Source organism: Beta vulgaris, chromosome 4 (genome assembly GCF_026745355.1).
Source record: "Beta vulgaris subsp. vulgaris cultivar EL10 chromosome 4, EL10.2, whole genome shotgun sequence".
In the NCBI taxonomy this organism is placed as follows: Eukaryota; Viridiplantae; Streptophyta; class Magnoliopsida; order Caryophyllales; family Amaranthaceae; genus Beta; species Beta vulgaris.
In genome coordinates, this window is record NC_079205.1 from 22335793 (window position 1) to 22354820 (window position 19028).

The following is a 19028-nucleotide window of genomic DNA, read 5'->3' on the forward strand; positions in this document are numbered from 1 at the left end:
GATTAGCCAGCCCGTATTAAAATATCCAATTGACAATTTGAATTGTTGGTAAACATACTCAGCTGGTCAACCCCATATGGTCATTAGGAGTGTTCATAAAAAAATCGAAATCGAAATACCGAAAAACCGGTTAAAATGGGTGGTAATCGAACCGATAAAAAAATGTTTTAATGGTACGATTACCGAACCGATAAAATTAACGGCTAAACGATATAATTACGGTTATGATTTTTGAGTGAATGGTTAACCGAAATAACGAAATATTTTTTTTCTCTATATAATTATTGTGAAACATTTTCAAACAATTACATTAATTCTAATATTTGTTACTAAGTTATTGTAATTAGAGAAAGTATGTGATTATTTGGAAACTCTAGTTCTAATATAAACACTATAATTAGAAAATGGAATGAATTATTAGTGTTAGTTATATTTTCAAATACATTCATTATTCGCTTTATAATACATTTTATATTAGAGTATATATAATATAAAATATATGCACAAAATAATAAAATATATATATGTACATTAAGTAAAACATAATAGTATAATTTAAATAAAGGTTAATGATTAACCGAAAAATCATACCGAAAAAACGATTAACCGCTTATGCACTAACCAGTCTAAACGATTACGGTAATGGTTCATAAGAAAGAGCGAACCAAAACTTTTAGCACCGATGAGGCGATGACCCCCTAAATTGGCCATATGTTCTTGATACCTTGGTACACCACTAACCATGAATCCTACTTAAACCAAAACCAAAACAAAAACAAAAAAAATCCAAAAATCACACGCCAACAAAACAGAAATCAGAAATCACAAAGAGTCTCTCTGTAACAGCAGAAGCTACTGGTGTGTTCTTCTTCAACGGGAGCGCCAACAACAAAAACAAGAACGACCACTACACTGACGCAGCGCGCGCATCAAGCGCAAGAACACATCAGCTTAGTTTATAATTCGCGCGCGGCGGTAGTTACGGTGGCGAAGCGTAGAGAAAAGATCGATCTTCAATGAGGGGAAAATATACGACAACGCCGACAACAAAGAAGAAGAGTTTGAGTTTCTCTCTCTTCGATGGTGGTTGTTATTATAAGAGTAGTAGAATTATCAACATTAGATGGCCGGCTTGCAAATGAGTTGGCAACCAAGTCTTGTTTACCAGAAACGCAAAAATGGCGGCCCTTTAGGGTTGAAGAATCTTGGCAATTCTTGTTATCTTAATTCTGTTCTTCAGTGTCTCACTTACACACCTCCTCTCGCTAATTTCTGCCTCAAGAATCAACACTCTTCTTTCTGTATGTTTTTTCTCTCTCTCGCTCTCTTTTTTATTCGAGTAATTGTTTAGTAAGTTGTTTAATTTCTTTTACAAAATTAATGCTGCTGTTTTACCGTTTCTCGTTCAGTTTCGTTGATTTGTCTAGCTAATTGCTAATTTCATATGTAGAATTAGCTGAATTTTACTTGTCCAGGGTTTTGTATGGGAATCTCGTCGTCGGTTTTCAAATGAAAAATTGACACCCTAAACTCCAAACTGAACTATTCCCAATTTTGATGTATTTTGGAATAATCCTAACTTCAGGCATGCCTTTGCCATATTGATCCGAATTCAAGATTGATCAATTTACGGGTCGAGAAAAGCCAACTGATCTTATTGTCCTTGGCAGCCTGGTGGGTGGGTGGGTGGAGATAGGGGAGAGAGAATATTGAGAGTTTGGACTCAGTGAAACATGTAACATATCACCTTGGACGAATTTTTTTGGGAGGATACTCCCAAATTTGGGATTATTAAGCAATAAATCAAAGTTTGGATTAACATAGGAAGATGAATTTCGGATTTATAATGTCATTTTTTCTATTTTAAATTGAACATAATACGGTTAAGATGTGATTCCTAAGTTGAATGGTGGATAATATCTGTAGGTGATTCAGCTTCTGAGCCTGATAGAAAACGGGATTGCCCCTTCTGTATATTAGAAAAACGGATTGTACGTTCACTGAGCATTGAATCAGCACTTGATACACCAGCAAAGATTGTGAGCTGCCTTCGGATATTTGCTGAGCACTTCAAGTGTGGCCGACAGGAGGATGCTCACGAGTTCCTCCGCTATGTTATTGATGCTTGTCACAACACGTGCCTCCGATTGAAGAAATTACAACAGCAACGCGCTAGGAAAATCACCAATGGAAGCGGAGGAGAGAGTCATAGTGGCAACACTATTGTCAAGGAGATCTTTGGGGGTTCTCTGCAAAGTCAAGTAAAATGTCTTTCTTGTGGAACTGAGTCAAATAAGGTCGACGAAATCATGGATATTTGCCTTGAAATATCCAATTGTGGCTCACTTAAAGATGCCATGAAAAGATTTTTTCAGGCTGAGATTTTAGATGGTAATAACAAATACAAATGCGACAGGTGAGCTTTGTTCTTTCACATGGATTGTATTTATAAACTCTTCTACTTTTCACCTCTGTGTCAGTGATTAACTTTTGTCTGTTTAGATGCAAGAAACTAGTGCCAGCCAAGAAACAAATGTCGGTTCTCCAAGCACCAAATGTACTTGTAGTCCAACTTAAGGTGGGTTGTTGATCATCCTTTTCACTTCAACTGGTTATTTGGACATGGAAAGGAAAATGAGTTGTACTTTGTTTTGGATGGACAGAGATTTGAGGGAATTTTTGGCGGGAAGATAGATAGGGTGATCGCATTTGAAGAATTTTTGGTTCTTTCAAGCTTCATGTGCAAATCAAGTCAGGTGAGCTTATTTCCTTTGCTTTTTCTACTTTGTAAACAGGCCAACTTTTAGTTGCATGTGTCAACTAACCTTCTCAGTATAACAGGTCAATAATAGTTGTATGGTTCTTTTCACCTATTATCTTATATTGTGACTCTCGTTAGGTTGGAAATTTGATTGGTGTTCTTTAGGAATCGAGTACCACAATAATCTAGAAAGGAAAAACATGATTCCGTATAAATCTTGAAGGATGTAATAATTTGTTTTGGTGCATTCTTGATTGGTTTGAGTACTTCTGGTAAAGGACTTAATAGCCAATAAGTAACCACAGTTCTTACTACTTGAAGTTGGTAGGTATAGTCCTCTATCAACATTCTCCTTTTGGAGTAAAATGCGTTAAACGCCCACAATGACAATTCATATTACTTTGGAATTTTTTTCCGTTTTTGCTTTTAAAAATAGATAGGGCAATTTATGTTAATATGTAACGAGACACTGTTAAAATTTTAAAGGTTTTAATTATCTGCTTTGGTGCATTCCTTGGTTAGTTTGAATGCCTCTGGAAGAAAGCATTTTAAGAGCAAATTAGTTAAGCATGGTTCTTGTTACAGGGTTGGCTGGTATAGTCCATTATGAGCAGTTTCTTTTGAAGCAAAATGCATTAAGTCCTCGGAATGCCTGGTCATATGATCTGAACTTTTTTGATTTCACCTTTAAGGAAAAAGGTCCTTTTTTTTGTGTAATGAAAAACTTGCTCCCAGGTTTTATGGCCCTTACAAGATCTTGGATTTATAGGTAAGTGATGCAAATCTTTTTGTCTTTGGAGATCTGCAACAGCAACATTTATAAGACCATCTTACCCAAACATTTTTCTACGAGCTGCAGTTTCAGAGAATTCATCAATATTCTTTGTCTCTATTCATCATCTTCATTTATTCTCCAAAATTTTTTGAAATTCTCAGAATCCAAAAGTTTCCTAACTTTTCTACTTGCTGCTGTTTCAAAGAATTCATCTTTTTCCCTGTCAAAAGAACAACTCATCAATTTGACTCTTTGTCTCTATCATGATCATCATACATTAGCCAACATTTTCTGAAATTCCTCAAAATCCAAATTTTTCTTCACTTTGCATATTTGGAATGGAAATGACCAGAAAAAGCATCTTCAATTACAATACTATAAATTTATGAACAACAGCGCGCACCCTCACTTTAGACTAGAGTGCTGTGATGAAACTAAATTAGCTTAATAGTTCTTTTGCTCCACTTTGTTTGTCCACCTTTTTATTTATGGTTGTAGTTATTACTTAAAGACGAGTACAACTATTGAGACTCAGAAATTCCATATATGGGAACCTTACATTGCATTAGATTAAGTAAATTATCTAAAAGGCTGACTCATGTTTTTACAGTACAAGCACATAAAGAGAAATTTAAGATTTAAAACCTGACACGACATTTTAAGATTTGGGAAATTATCTTAGAGGCTTTGGCACGTCTTTTTACATTACAAGCACATACAAAGAAATTTTAGATTTACTTGTTTGTTACTTCTGGTTCAAGTTCTTATCCCAGGCCTTTTTTGAGCACATAAATGCATGGCTTCCTCGTCGCCTTCTCTCTGTTTTGTAGTTTTTACGTCAAATATGTCGATCTAAATACTAGAGGTGTCAGTGTGAAAATTGAAGTGCCGGGCTAAGGATTCCTTACCCTTATCAAGTGTCCGACACGGACACATAAAATAAATGAAGACTCAAAGTAACACGAAATCATTATCATCTTTAGTTAATAAAGACATGTATATTGGCTTAACATTCCTTACTCCCACTCAAGGGACAAAATCGCGAATGTTTGCGTTGTCGCAGAAGCGGCTTGTAACAAATGAACGGAATGGATCGCGGCCGAGCGGCATGAATTTTATTAAAAAATTCACATTAATATGTTCTAACCTTATTTGCGTTATTTTAGTTTATGAAGCATTATTACAACATAATATAATCAAATCTGTTAGAACATCATGTTTCGCTCGGCTATAAAATTAATTTGTAAAATACTTTTGGCCAATGTTTGAAAAGAACATATCTAACAGGGATACAAGCGTTATGACACGGCGAGTTCGCGTAGCGGTACGGGTAACGCGGCGAAAAGTATGTGGTTTTTATTATGGCGTTCCTTAACGGGATTATGCGGAACGACAAATCCAAAATCCGTAACAAAACGGCCGTTTTCTAACAGAACGGGGAGTTTTAGTTCCATGCTCCCACTATGTTACATATTAGTGATTACATACAATTCGCTTAATACATTTCAATATTTGTGGAAAGTCCACATGGATTAATAAAGTGAGATAAAGGGACAAAGTCGTGTAGTGATAGTAAGCTTTTCTTGAGCCTTTATGACGTAAAGATTGGAAAATAGGATAAAGTCTATTTGTTTGGCTTCTTATCAAATTAGTTATGGGTTTTTTGTAAGAGAATGTCTGAAGTATGAGCATCTTCAAGAGTCGGTGGCACTTGGAAGACACCCTTTTTTTACTTTCCTCTCTTTCTATTATATATTTTCCCTTTGTCAAAAACAAATCTCTTGCTTACTTTTTGCCAGACATCAGAGGTGGCCATTAGCCTATATGACTAGCACATTTTTCCTTTAATAGTCATTTGCCTTATGAAGTTACCTGCTTCATCCAATAAACAATCGTCAAAAGTATGTATTTAAAATATATATTCAACCTCACCTTGAAAAGTCAAGAACTTTCTTTTGGGACATCCTAAATTAGTGTTGTCTCATATTTTAGTAAGTGGCTCTTAATCCTATGCACAAAGATCAAGATATTGTTATTTAATAAATCTGTATTTGACCTGTTATATTGCATAAGGATGTATCCTCTTCACCTGAATTTCCCTTATGGGTAGCTCTTATAGGTCTTGAAAAAAACTTAAATTAGTATTATCGACCCTTAACTTATTTTAATTTGTTTTCCCTAATTAATTAAAAATTGGGTGAGGGGAATAGAGCCTAAATATTTTCAAAGGACAAGTAGTAGTGAGTTGGTATTCTAAGTGAATAAGAATATACCACGCGAAAGATATGCTAAGTGGATGAAATAATGAATGATAAGGAGTGAAGGGAGTAATGAGGAACTTTGTTTTGAGATGGATGAATTAATAATTTTTCCATTGCATGGGGATTCAAAGTGGAATTTGGTACTTAAATGGGTTCCGTACCCAGTATTTATTTCAGCCAGATATTTTTTTATGTAAATCAAAGATCATCTTGCGTCATCTAAAAGATAGGTTCATTACTTTATTACTTCTGAACGTTCCAGTTTAAAGGTCTGTATGAGCTATATTACTAATGAGGAGAAGGGTTATAGAAAAACTTAGTTAGCTAAGTCTTTAGTAGTCTCTTGCTACAACTTTTTACCTGGAGAAGAGTTAAAACTAACTTTGTGCTATCCCATCCGTCTGCCTGCACAAGTAGTAGTGTAAATCCTAAAGCATTATTTTTATCTGTGAGGTTTAATTCTGAAAGATTTATTTTGCACTGAGTGTGTAGCTGTTAATACTCCATAGTTTCTCGTTGGGAAGCTAGGTCTTTTTTTTGCTATTTGCCTCATTTTTTTGGGGTTTTATCCCGCATATGGTGCTTGGTGCTGGTTAATGCCATTTTTGTTTTACGATTAAAGAAATGCTTTTTTTATTTTAGTCGGGTGACGGGATCGGGTTCAGTTTGGCCACGACATCACGAACTTCATAATATTTTTTTTGTTATTTGTATTATAGTCTATATTTATTTGTGCAGGATCCTCACCCTGAGTATAGCCTTTTTGCTACCATTGTGCATTCTGGCTTTTCACCTGAATCAGGACATTATTATGCATACATTAAGGTTTGGTTTTGATCTTGAACCTAAAATAGTTTGTAACCTACTGAAACGATTTGTCATTGTTTTCTCAAGTATTTTCTTCATATGGGCAGGATGCCATGGGTCGTTGGTATTGCTGCAATGACTCTTATGTGACATTGTCAACCCTGCAAGAAGTACTTTCTGAAAAAGCTTATATTCTGTTTTTCACCCGAACGGGCCAGAAACCTGTTTGTGCTGATACAGCTGCTGTGTCAAATGGAGTGAAGCCTCATGAGATTAATGGCAGTAACATGTTTAAATCTCCCAGAAGCTCTATTCCTGTGAAAGCAATGAACATGAAATCATCTAATTCCCCTTCACTTATTAAAGGCATTCCTGCTGCAAGCAAGAATAAAGATGCTTCTAGTATTCTACAAACTAAGTTCAGCGGCATCGCAAATTCTCTTGTCACTAGAGTTTCTGGTAGTACTAATGGGAAAACTGATGTTCAGAAAAGGGAACCTGTGCAAAGTAATGGAAGTGTGGGCCATTCTTTTTGTAATCAGATGAATGGAAACAATATACATCCATTGCAAGATAACAATGGAGACTGTAAAAATGGAGAACATAATGCCGTTGCAAATAGGAAAGTTTTGGTGAATGGTGATGCTCATGCCAATAATGGGACTTTTGGTCCTGAAAAAGGAAGTTTCCATGAAGACAATGGCTTAAAAGAAAAAGAGGGTCCAGGAAAGATGCTTGACAATGGCTCCATACATAATGGTCAGAGTAATGAGTGCATTGGTGTCTCTGGCTTTACGAGGAAGCCGGAAAACAGAGGGGATGTAGGGAAGATGCTCGACAAAGGTGCCATTAATAATGGTCAGAGTCACAAGTGTTTTGATGTTTCTGGTTTCAAGAGAAAGTTGGAAGACAGAGGCTCATGCATTTTGCTTGCCAAAGATGCTCAATCCCGGGCAAGAGTTGAAGAATTCAAGGAAGCGTATGTCTTAATCACAATGCTTTCGTTTCTCTCGCTCCAAAATCATTTATAACAGGATACAGAGAGAGAAAATCTATGTATCAGCCCACCTTACCTGCCCTCAGAAGAAATGATTTATGGCCCCTCATATAGAAATTTCGTACAATAAACAACATGTGGAACAAGTTTTCGAACTATCACATTCCTTTTTCTGTTAAAATTGTGCATATTATAAGGTTTTTATGACTTCAAAAAATTTCTGACAAAGAAACTGATATAAATGCTAATGATCTATAACTGGAAATAAAAATGATGCATACTAACCTGTCCCTGATTTTGTAGCAAACACATGGATGGGTCATGCTTTGCTACAGGTGTATCTTTGTCCTAACATGATATCTTGTCAACTTGCTATTGTTTGAGCTGGTAGTTCGGGTTAGCAGGTAGCTTTCATGTTTGGATCTATGTTGATTTTGACTGTTGGTAATTAGAGTTACTCGAAACATGTTTGAGCAGTGTTGTGTTTTCCGGCAATGTAATAGAACCAGTTTTACCTGTGTAAATTTGCTTTTGTGTACCAGTTCACTTAAGTGCTGCATTTGTTCCTCAAAGTTTACTTACTTTTTGGACATTTTGTTGAACTTGCAGTCTTCAGAAGGAGGCTGCATTAGCTCTACAAACATGTGGCTGGTCTGATATGGTTTATAAGTACATGAGATCAAGGAAGAGGATGTGTATGGATATCTGTAGCTCAGCAGATGACAACGACCGAAAGTAAGTTACTTATAATCTTTCAACGATAGTATTCTATTTTTTGAGGTCTGAAGAAGTTCGGTCAGTGTACCGCTAGATATACTCTTTTCCTGCTATAAGAGGCATATTATGACTAAACAAATAAGTTGAAGAAAATAGGAAAGAAAAAATTACTCCCTCCGCCCCAGAATACTCTTTACGCTTATCAAGGCACGTAGTTTTAGATGATAAGTTGTTGTTTGGTTATCAATTGTTATTTTATTGAAAAGTAGATGTAATAGGAGTTACAAGTTAGTAAAAGTAGTATTATTTCATTTTAAAGAGAGAGAATGTGGGCCATGGTTAGAGTTGGTATTATCTTATCTGGAGGAGAGAGAGTGTGAGCCAATAGTTAAAAGGTAGAATGATTAAAATAATATTGGGTCATATCCCAAAATAGAAGTGTAAAGAGTATTCTGGGACAGATAAAACAAGAAAGTGTAAAGAGTATCTTGGGATGGAGGGAGTATACGAGTGGAGTGCAAAATACCTCTGATTTGATAAAACAATCCCATCTTATAGCTCTCTTCCATCACCAAAATAATAGATTGCAGGGAAGATTCACCAGCAGGCTATTATATGTAAATTTTTAGTAATAATTATCATGCTAAAATCCATTTTATCTCTTATCAAATAGGGACCTTGCAACTTCCATATGCAGCTGTAGTTGTCTGACATACCTCCTTTGTTTTACCAGTTGGGTTGGAGGTTTAGATCCAGTGATTTATTACCTTGAACTGTGATATTCACAGGAGTATAGTGGTCACGTTGATCATTATCAAGTGTAATAAATTCATGGTCCTGACCCCTGGCAGGTCTCATTGTGTGCATTAAGAAAAAGAATTTTTATGGACCAATTTGCCCATAAAAATAAGAATTTCATGGTGCCACTGTTGTTGAATCTACTTTCAAGCTTTTGTTGGTCATGATGAAACATAAGCCTATAGTTGTAAGTTGTCTTCTATTCCAGCTTATTTTGAGTGAAATCTGAAGCTGACGTTCAGATAAGCTCCAATAAGATTGAAATCGATAATAATGATAGCCATTGTTTTTAACTTATAATATTATTACCATTAGTAATACAACAATATTTATGCTGATTATAACAAAAAAATGGTCTTTGAGAAAATTCATTTTATTTGCAGCCTTTAGTATCTATTAACTAAAACTACTACTCTCTGCGTCCTAGTTTATTCTTCCTACAACTATACCAAATGTCTTGGTTGCAGAGCGTAATTTATGACCAGGAATAACCACCAATACGTAAGAAAAATCGTTATCAACTTTCGAGAAATTTTCTTATTATGTAACTAAAGGTATTACAATTTACAAGTCCAAGAGTATTTATGATGATTATTTCTCTTCCCTTATGTTGGTGGAAAGCTTCTGGGTATGCTCAATAGCTTTTCTTGCAAGTTGGTGTCATTATCAACTTTTACATTTTCGTATCTAGGGTGCATTCTCTTCACCTTTAAAAAAAACTTTTAGGTGTTACAAGTTTAGAAAAGTTTTAACGCCTTGTAAAATGAACTTCAATAAGTTCCAATAAGTTCACATAAGTTTAGTTAAGTTCGGATGAATTCGATTCAGACTAGCTTAGGATAAATCAGGTGAAGAGAATGCAACCTTAACATCATTTTTATCAAACTCAATGTAAAACAATTTTTTTTACTCATTAAAGAAGTATGCTATTTGAACTTTAAAAATTCATTTCTTCGTAAAAGGTTAATCCTACACATATGTACCTAGGGTTTGAACGGGTTATAAAGCTAGAACACAACTTGAAATGAAAGTACATATTGCTACTTGCTAGTTCAGGGTTGATTATGAAGCAGGTTATGAGATAATAGTGGGTCGGTTTGGGGCTGAATGTTGCTGTGTAGGTTGAAGAGAACAAGAGGCAGCCAGGGGGAAAATGCTTAAATTGGACATTTGGTTACAGTAGTTCTTAGATAGTGAACAACCTTAGTGATTCTCCATTTAAAATATCAGGCATGTTATGTGAGTCATAGACTGTTGCTTTAGAAATTAAAATTGTATGTGAGTACAGAGGGATGCTTAGTATCTATAGCTCCACCCAATTTCAAATGACTTCAATCACTTTCAAGAGTATATGCTGAAAAGAAAACCAGTACATGACCTGACATGTCCCCTCACAATCACAAGGATATTTCAAGGATATGCTGTTAAACCACTCCTAAGCCTGGCAGAAGAGGAGTTGCTAACACAGTGATACCTAGTCAGGGGAGTTCAGACACCTACCTAGTTAACAATAGAACAAATAGGAGGGGGAAAATAAGCAGAAATTATAAAAGCAATAACCTGTACAGTTCGACGAGTAAAGGGAAAAATAAGTAAGATTGAACAGAAAGAGATGATGGAGAGAGAGAGAGAGAGAGAGAGAGTAAGAGAGAAGAAGAGAAAATATAAGAGAGATAGAGAGGAGAGAGAGAGAGAGAGAGAGAGAGAGGGAGAGGGAGAGAGAGAGAGAGAGATAAGAGGGGGGGGGAGAGAGAGAGAGAGAGAGGGAGAGGGAGAGAGAGAGAGATAAGAGGGGGGGGGGAGAGAGAGAAAGAGGGCTAACCATCGGAAGTTGGAGATGGCTCATTGCCAATTTCTGTCATAACTGGCTAACCAGCGAGTCAACCACCAATATCAAATTACCACCAGATTCAATAATCAAGGAAATCATTTTCCTGATGAGTTTACTTAATATATTTACGCTAGGGTCAAACTGGAGCAATGTATCAATTAATTGATGCTCTGTTTGGGATAAGAAGTTCATTTTAAATTCAGGAATTGACTATTTGGAACTTGGATTTCATCCAAATTTATGCCTTCCTTTAAGATCTTGAAAGTAAAGAATTGTAGATGACATCATGACATCAATATGGCAATCGTATACAAATTTTTGGCCATACACAATCAGTCGTTTACCGTGCTTGTTCTTTCTTATTTTTCTGTTTTTGCTTGGTCCATTTGCTAGAAGCTTTAATCTTCTAAGCTGCCATTGATGTAACTAGAATATTTCTTTCTTTTGTATCTCAGTTCCTTTTCCTCTCCTTTCAAACTCGTCACAATAGTCTTGCTAGGCCACCCAAGTAAACGTTTGAGTTGTTAAGCCACCCAAGTGGGAAGAAAAACTCGGTACGCCACCCAACTGGAAAAGAAAAACTTGCTAAACCACTTTTAGTGGAGAGTCTATTTTTTATATATTTTGTTTTTTTCTTTATATAACATATTAATATATATTATGATAATTTAGGTATTTTAATCTTAAGTAAAAAATGATATTTAACTACTTTTGTTCTAATTACCAAAATTAATACTCCCTCTATCTTTTATCTTTCTTACTTGCAATCTTGGCATTATTCATACTTAGAAAGAATCTTCGTAATCTTTCTCAATTTATGAGAAAAAATATAGTTATGTGGGGTCTTATTTGATTCGTCTCAATTAGTACTTTATTAATATTCAATCATTATAATTTTTACTAATATAAAATGAAAGATATTTATTTGAGCTCAAAGAAATGCATTGGGAGATGTGTTCAAGAAAGTGAGAATGATAAAAAAACAGAGAGTAATATTTTATAAAACTTGCATAGTATTTACTATTTAGTCTTACCTTTTAGATTACATATAACATAAGCCACATATTATTCTATGAAAAATCAAAATCTTCAAACAAAATAGTATAATTAAAGATGAATGTGTTTAGCCTTCGATGACAATCACAATTGCAATGGGTAGTTGATGATTGGATGACTCTAGATATGGTAATTAGTGATGGTGTTAGAAGTATGGAAAAAGAAGATAGTTTGAGTTGTAATTTAGAAGATGAAGTTGCTAGTTCCTTTGGTATCTATGGGGTAGTGAAGAGCTTTTATTATAGGGTAAAGTCATTTTATGATATCATGTCTATTGGTTAAGATGTTTGTATATATATATATATATATACATATTTATATATTGAGGAAACATTTAGTGGTTTAGGAGGGGAGTTTTTTTTTTTGATTGTTAGAAAAAAAACTAATAGAAAAAAAATCATTGACAATAGAACTTATAAATATCTCACTTACTTATAAGACAGTGATTATTACTGTTCTCTTAAAGTGGCCTAGCAACCTATTTGATGTTCCTTGGGTGGTTTATTGGTTAAAAATCACTAGGGTGGCCTAACAATCTCTTTGTAAAATTGTACAAGCTTGTTGTTCTTGGTTCATTAGTAGCAACAAAATGGAATATTGGAGTGCTTATTTTCTTGTTTTTCAAAATTTAACATCTAACTTCATTCTAAGCAAAATGCTAGAATTTCTCTGATATTTTTGGAATCTTGGTCGAATTCTAGTGTTTGGTTACATGTTATTATTGGCGTTGTATGTGAGATGAGGTGAAAGAGGACTGAGACTGGAGACAACTATTAAAGATAATTACTGCCTAAGAAAAGATTTAAAACAAAGAAGAAATACATTTGCTGTTCAAATGCTACATTGTTGCGTCATTTTTGTCTTTTTCATGTCTCTCTCTCTGCCCATTACTTACTCTCTCCTCAATTTTAGGAAATATTGGAATTTTATGTCTAGCTTTCCTAAGCACATGGTTTGGAATTGAAAGTCAGAAAGCGTGTCACATCAAATCTGGATTGAATTGAATGTTCTAGCTTTGATGACAAAATAATGTGAAGAAAATTTGATAGTCTTTTTATCCTTCATAATTCAATTAAGCCTTTGTCACAGGTACTTGCCTGTCATAGTTTGCTGCCAAGGTATGCTGCATGTAAATAGGGCTGCGCTTTTTCCTAAGTAGGGCACATATTTTTAGATGATAAATTTTGTTTAGTTACCAATCGTTATTTTCTTAAAGGGATAGATTTGACAGGAGATAATGGGGTATTATATTATTTGAAGGAGAGACAATTGTGGGTCATGTTGAAATTAGAAAGATTACAATAATAGTGGGCCATGTCCAAAAAAGCTAAGTGTAAAGCGTAATGTTTGGCGAATAAAAATGGAAAGTGTAAAGAGTAAAGCGGATGGAGCAAAAACAAAAAAATCTGTTAATGTGATTTTTGTGTGGAAGAATGATACATGTTGCATTAGCTTTGAATTGCATTGTGTGATCATGCATTGTGTGATTGTGAAACGTTTAGGGCTTTCTGCTGTTCGTGTTAGGAACTAAGAGCAATATACTGTGACACCGAGGATTGAAGACTCGGAATATTGTTACTTTCCGAAACAAGGATTGGTTGTTTTGAAATAATGCTTCTCATGCTCTTCCTCCACCTTTTCCCTTGATCCATGATGGTATATTGATATCAAAAGAGGCATGTATATCAGACTATTTGGTTGGAAATTGGCAATTTCAGATAGGTGGTTTTTCCTTGGGCATTGAACAACTTACGTGTGTGGGCTCTGTTTGGATACCTGCTTTATGAAGCAGTATCTATTTGTTTTACGGTGAGGCATGCTCTGCTGAGCTGAGAAAGATGACATCGATTTTAAATCTGTTGGTTCCGTACGCTGTGTTGCCTCTGAAGGAACTTTAGTGGTTCAGGAGTATATTCAGTTATTAAAACCTGACAATGGCGATTTTGTGGCGAGGAACTTTAGTGGTTTGATACCTGTGCAGAGGAACTTTAGTGGTTTCGTGGAGATTATAATTTTCTCTAAAGCATTCAACTTTATGATGATTAACATGCATTCTGTATTCTTCATTATTTTCCTGTTTCATCTGATACGACACATGAAGGAATAGCTTGTCTGTAAAAAGTCCAATTTAATTGTCTGTAGATGGTTCTTTCTTTCTTACCCACTCAAGTTAAGGGGTCATACAAAGGAGTGGATGAGGCCAAGGCCCAATTTGCCTTGACTGAGCCTTTTATCCGCGCTAACTCAATATGGCATTACATTGTCGCTGTTAGATGAATCTGCAATTAAGATAGTGATACTATAAGTTGCTTGTGATGTAGCATCTTATCTGTGAAATGCAGACTTGCTAATGATTGTCGAATATAGGCCATGTACATCCTCCTTTGGTATATTTACAAGTGAAAAATTGAAAATGTGTTGTTTTGGGATAGACAAGGAGCTACGCTTCTGCAAAAATGCTTTTTTCTGGACTTCTTTTGGGTGCTTTGGCTGAAAATTCAACAAGCCTGATGCTGCTTGTGTATAGAAAATAAACCGGTGGCTCCACGATATCGTCTTTTTTTGTGGGTTCCATTGTAAGGATTTGTTTGGCTGATTTGCTGCATTCTGCTCATTTTTCCTTTTAGAGGGCTATCTAGTTTGTAATATTCTTTTGTATTGTCCAATATGAATGCTTGCTCAAGGAGCAGTTTTAGTCGTCTAGAAATCCGTGATGTAGAAATCTTGCTATTGGAGCTGTATGTCTAAAACGTCGTCTGTGCGGATTGTAGAAATTTCTTTGTCTAAGTGATAGGGGAACATTTGATGTTGAACTTTTGCATTAATATTTTGTAGGCCTCCACTTCTTGCATTACATCCAGGATTATAAATTTGATCTTCCTATTGGTTATTTGTTGCAGGAATATATTGATAACTGATGCCAAAACAACTTTTATATCACAAATTCCCGGATCTTTAAAAGGGAGCTTGATCGAACACATCAAGTCGTTCAGCAGCCTGGAATAGTTGATAGTTGTTACTCTCTGATTCACAAAACCGAAAAGATTTCTGGCACTTCAAGAATTTAATCAGCAGACTCCTGACTAGGAGTGGGTTGTAAACTTCTTTGTAAAATATGGGGATGTGTATTGTATGAGCCCGCCCTATATTATGCGATACGGGTGGTTGTGACACATTGAGGATATGAAATACATTTTTTCTCCCTTCAAAAAGAAAAAGAAAGTACTTCTGCCTAATCTTCTGCTGATAGTCATTGCTACTTGCCAGATGACATTTTCCTGAGAGGGACTGAAATGTGGGCTTCGTTTTGTAATCCTATTAGAAAAGCCAATTTTCATTTTGTGGCATGGCTGTTGATTTCATTGACAAACTAGGAAATTGATGCATTCTGTTGTATGATATTCTTTTTGGTTTTACTTTGTTACATCCCATTTTATGGATGTGCAACAATTTTATCCATAAAATGTGGGCGGAGATATGGATGTATTATGCAGCTTTGAGTTTCTGTATTATTTGATTATTATCATTGCTGATGCGTAGCTTGCACCTGATTGATTTTTGAGATACAATCTTATGAATTTTTATGGACGAGGATTACCCCATGTTCATTTTCTTATCATATTGGATTCGAAAAGTAAAATTCGAAGTTCGGATCAATATGATGCTTATGTATGCGCCGAAATTCCTGATAGATTAGTGAATTCTCATATTTATGAAGTTGTTTTGAAACATATGATGCGGTCCTTGTGGCAGAGATAATCCGAAAATTTTTTGTATGAGAGATGATAATTGCAAGAATAAGTATCCTCGTAACTTTGCGAAGATGACAACTAATGGTTGCAATTCCTTTCCCATTTATCGGCGTCGTGATTATGACAAACAAGCTCGAATATGTGGAGTACTATTGGATAATCGATGGGTAATCCCTTATAATCCCTTTTTGTTAGCCAAATATGATTGCCATATAAATGTGGAAATTTGTTCGACATAAAGGCTGTCAAGTATTTATATAAATATATATATAAAGGGCATGATCGTGTATTGTTTTGCTGTTACCAACGCAAAAAATACAAATTGTGCTGATGAGATAAGTGCATATCAATCTGCAAGATGGATATCACCTCCGGAAGCTGCTCGACGGATTTTCAGATTCCTTCTCAATGATATGTATCCAAACATCGTTGCACTACAAGTACATTTTCCAAATATGCAAACCGTGACATACAGATCTGAAGAACATCTCGAAGATATAGCTGAGAATAACAGTAGAAGACGAAACATCTTTGAAAGAAATTGAACGGATCAAAATTCTCGACTTCTACACAAAATGAATTCTACCAAAGCATTCTCCTTTGAATTAGACCGCTCGCGACCTATGTCAATCAAAGGAATGAATGGTTGACAGGCGATGGATAAAAAGAAGTGGAAGAAAGATGTGCGATTACCACTTCGATTAAAGAGTAAGGTACTTTCTACTTGAACTTCTAAGGTAATGCCAATTTGCTTAAGGGAGGTTCTTACTTGACTTAGGTGTGAAGATATGAACAATTTTCAGAGCATTATGTTTGGAATCCGAAGAAAAATGAGCGATTTTGGAGTCCTCGTCAACGAGGATTTGCCATAGGACGAGTGGACGACTAATCCATGCGAGTCCTGTTGAAGGAGAGCGATACTATTTGCGCCTCTTACTCACTCACATTAGAGGGCCTCAATCATTTGAAGATTTGCTTACTGTTAATACAACAAAATGTTCAACATTTCGTGAAGCAGCATATCGACACAGACTTCTTGAAGCTGATGATTCCATAGAAAAATGTATGGAAGAAGCTACACATTTTCAAACACCATTTGTTCTACACAGATTATTTGCCACTATACTTATATATTGTCAACCGGGAAGTCCGAGATCATCATGGGATAAATTCTATTCCGCATTATCACAAGACTACAGTTACTCTTTCCCAAAAAATGCACGAAAAGTACAACAAATGACACTTAAAAATATTTCTTACCTCATTGAATATTCAATGGGAAAAATCTTTGATAGTTTTGACTTCGACGGACTGAAAGTTGAAGAAAGCTATGAAGAAAAAAGGATGAAAGAAATTGAAGAAGAGGTTCGAATCCCAATCTCTGCTGAAGAGGTAAGTGCCGTTAATTTGCTTAACTATGAGCAAAAAATTGCATATGCTAGAATATATGATAGAGTTATTCACAATAAACCCGGAGCTTTGATGGTCCTGGTGGGACTGGAAAGACATTCTTATACTCTACATTGCTGGCAAATTTAAGAGCACAAGGAATAATTGCTTTAGCTGTTGCTACATCCGTAATAGCAACATCAAATATTGCAAGTGGTAGAACAACCAATTCTCGATTAAAAATTCCTTTAGATACTGATGAAAATCAGAACCCCCAAATTTCAAAACCAAGTGTACTTGCAGAGTTAATTCGTATGTCAAGATTAATTATTTGGGATGAAGCATCTATGGCAAGACACAGCAAACTATAGAATACCTTGAAAAAACATTAAGAGATATATGTTCGAACGACTTGTTATTTGGGGGAAAAGTTATTGTGTTCGGAGGTGATTTTAGGCAAGTATTACCGGTCATACTTAAAAGTACTTTACAAGAAGCCATCAACGCAAGCTTTGTCATGTCTCCATTATGGACAATACTCGAGAAGATTCACCTAAAGCAAAATATGAGGGCAATTCGTGACCCTGCTTTCAGTGAATTCCTTCTACAATTGGGTGAAGGAGTTCCACCTTATGAAAACGGAAGATATATATCAGTTCCGAAATCACTTATGATACCTTATCACAATGACACTCTCTCTGTTGATCACCTAATTGATGCGATATATCCAGATATTGATACCATCAACACATGTACATTATCTACGGCAACAAAAGCTATTTTAACACCAACAAATGAAGACGTCGAAATTATTAATTCAAATTTATTTCACAGGCAGCTAGGAGAAGCATACGCATACAGAAGTTTTGACGAAGCGATAGGCAATCCGGCAGATGATTATCCAATTGAATCCCTAAACAGTCTTCTACCAAATGGCTTTTCACCCCACCATTTAGTTTTGAAAAAAAAAAACAGTCCTATCATACTGCTGCGTAATCGAGATCCAACATTGGGACTTTGCAACGGCACCAGGTTGGTCTGTAAAACTTTTTCGCCTAACGTTGTTGATGCTGAAATTATTGTAGGACATCACAAAGGCGAACGTGTTTTCATACCACGCATTCCATTACAACCATCTGCCCTGGATAAATATCCATTTCATTTCAGGAGAAAACAATTTCCCATCCGACTTAGTTTTGCTATGACAATAAATAAGGCTCAAGGTCAAACTCTGGACAAAGTTGGTATATATCTACCGCAGTCAGTTTTCTCCCATTGCCAACTTTATGTTGCTTTATCCCGTGCAAGAAAAAGTCATGACCTTCGAGTTGTTATTAAACACAATGAATGACATACAAGTTGCGACACAAAAACAAAAAACATTATATGCTATGAAGTTCTACAACATGCTGGAATTATTTGAAGTGTTAGTGTCCTACTAGAGGTAAGTATTTTTAACAATTAAATATAGTTTTATATTTATAAATCTTTTTCACTTGTTTACCATATTAAATTTGAAATGGTCTCCTATACCTATAAATTAAACTTAGTTAAATTCAATAGTCCTATAAATATTTTGTAACATTGGGTGCACTACAATTCATGTTTTTATATTTAAATATTTTCGAATAATATGCTTATACAATGTAAATATATATTTTTGTTTTCATTGCAAGAACATTATGACTATGGAAAGAATAGAACTTGGTGATCTATCCGACCAAAGTCGTAATTTTAGGACTACAATTGTTGTCCTCCGAAAACAACCTCCAAAGACTTCTCGTTCAGGAACTGTGAAGATGCAAAATCTTATATTTGAAAACAAGATACATTTACATTATATTATTTTGTGTGCAAATCATATTCAGTACCGAGATTATTTTC

General features: G+C 35.3%; 1 protein-coding gene across 1 annotated transcript; it reads left to right on the top strand.

The window, feature by feature from the left end:
- Positions 1-740: 740 nt before the first annotated feature.
- On the top strand, positions 741-15536 carry LOC104907359 (ubiquitin carboxyl-terminal hydrolase 25). The gene is made up of 8 exons (XM_010696277.4): positions 741-1301; positions 1927-2416; positions 2503-2578; positions 2664-2756; positions 6536-6622; positions 6712-7583; positions 8211-8336; positions 14904-15536. The coding sequence occupies exons 1-8, from the start codon at positions 1124-1126 to the stop codon at positions 15007-15009; spliced, it is 2028 nt and encodes a 675-aa protein (XP_010694579.1). The 5' UTR covers positions 741-1123; the 3' UTR covers positions 15010-15536.
- Positions 15537-19028: the final 3492 nt, after the last annotated feature.

Bases quoted from the DNA above. Each gene is read 5' to 3' on its own strand.
- LOC104907359 (XM_010696277.4), top strand. From the start codon at position 1,124: ATGGCCGGCTTGCAAATGAGTTGGCAACCAAGTCTTGTTTACCAGAAA. The intron at 2,579-2,663 runs GTGGGTTGTTGA...TTGGATGGACAG, and splicing joins TACTTGTAGTCCAACTTAAG to AGATTTGAGGGAATTTTTGG. The intron at 6,623-6,711 runs GTTTGGTTTTGA...TCATATGGGCAG, and splicing joins ATTATTATGCATACATTAAG to GATGCCATGGGTCGTTGGTA.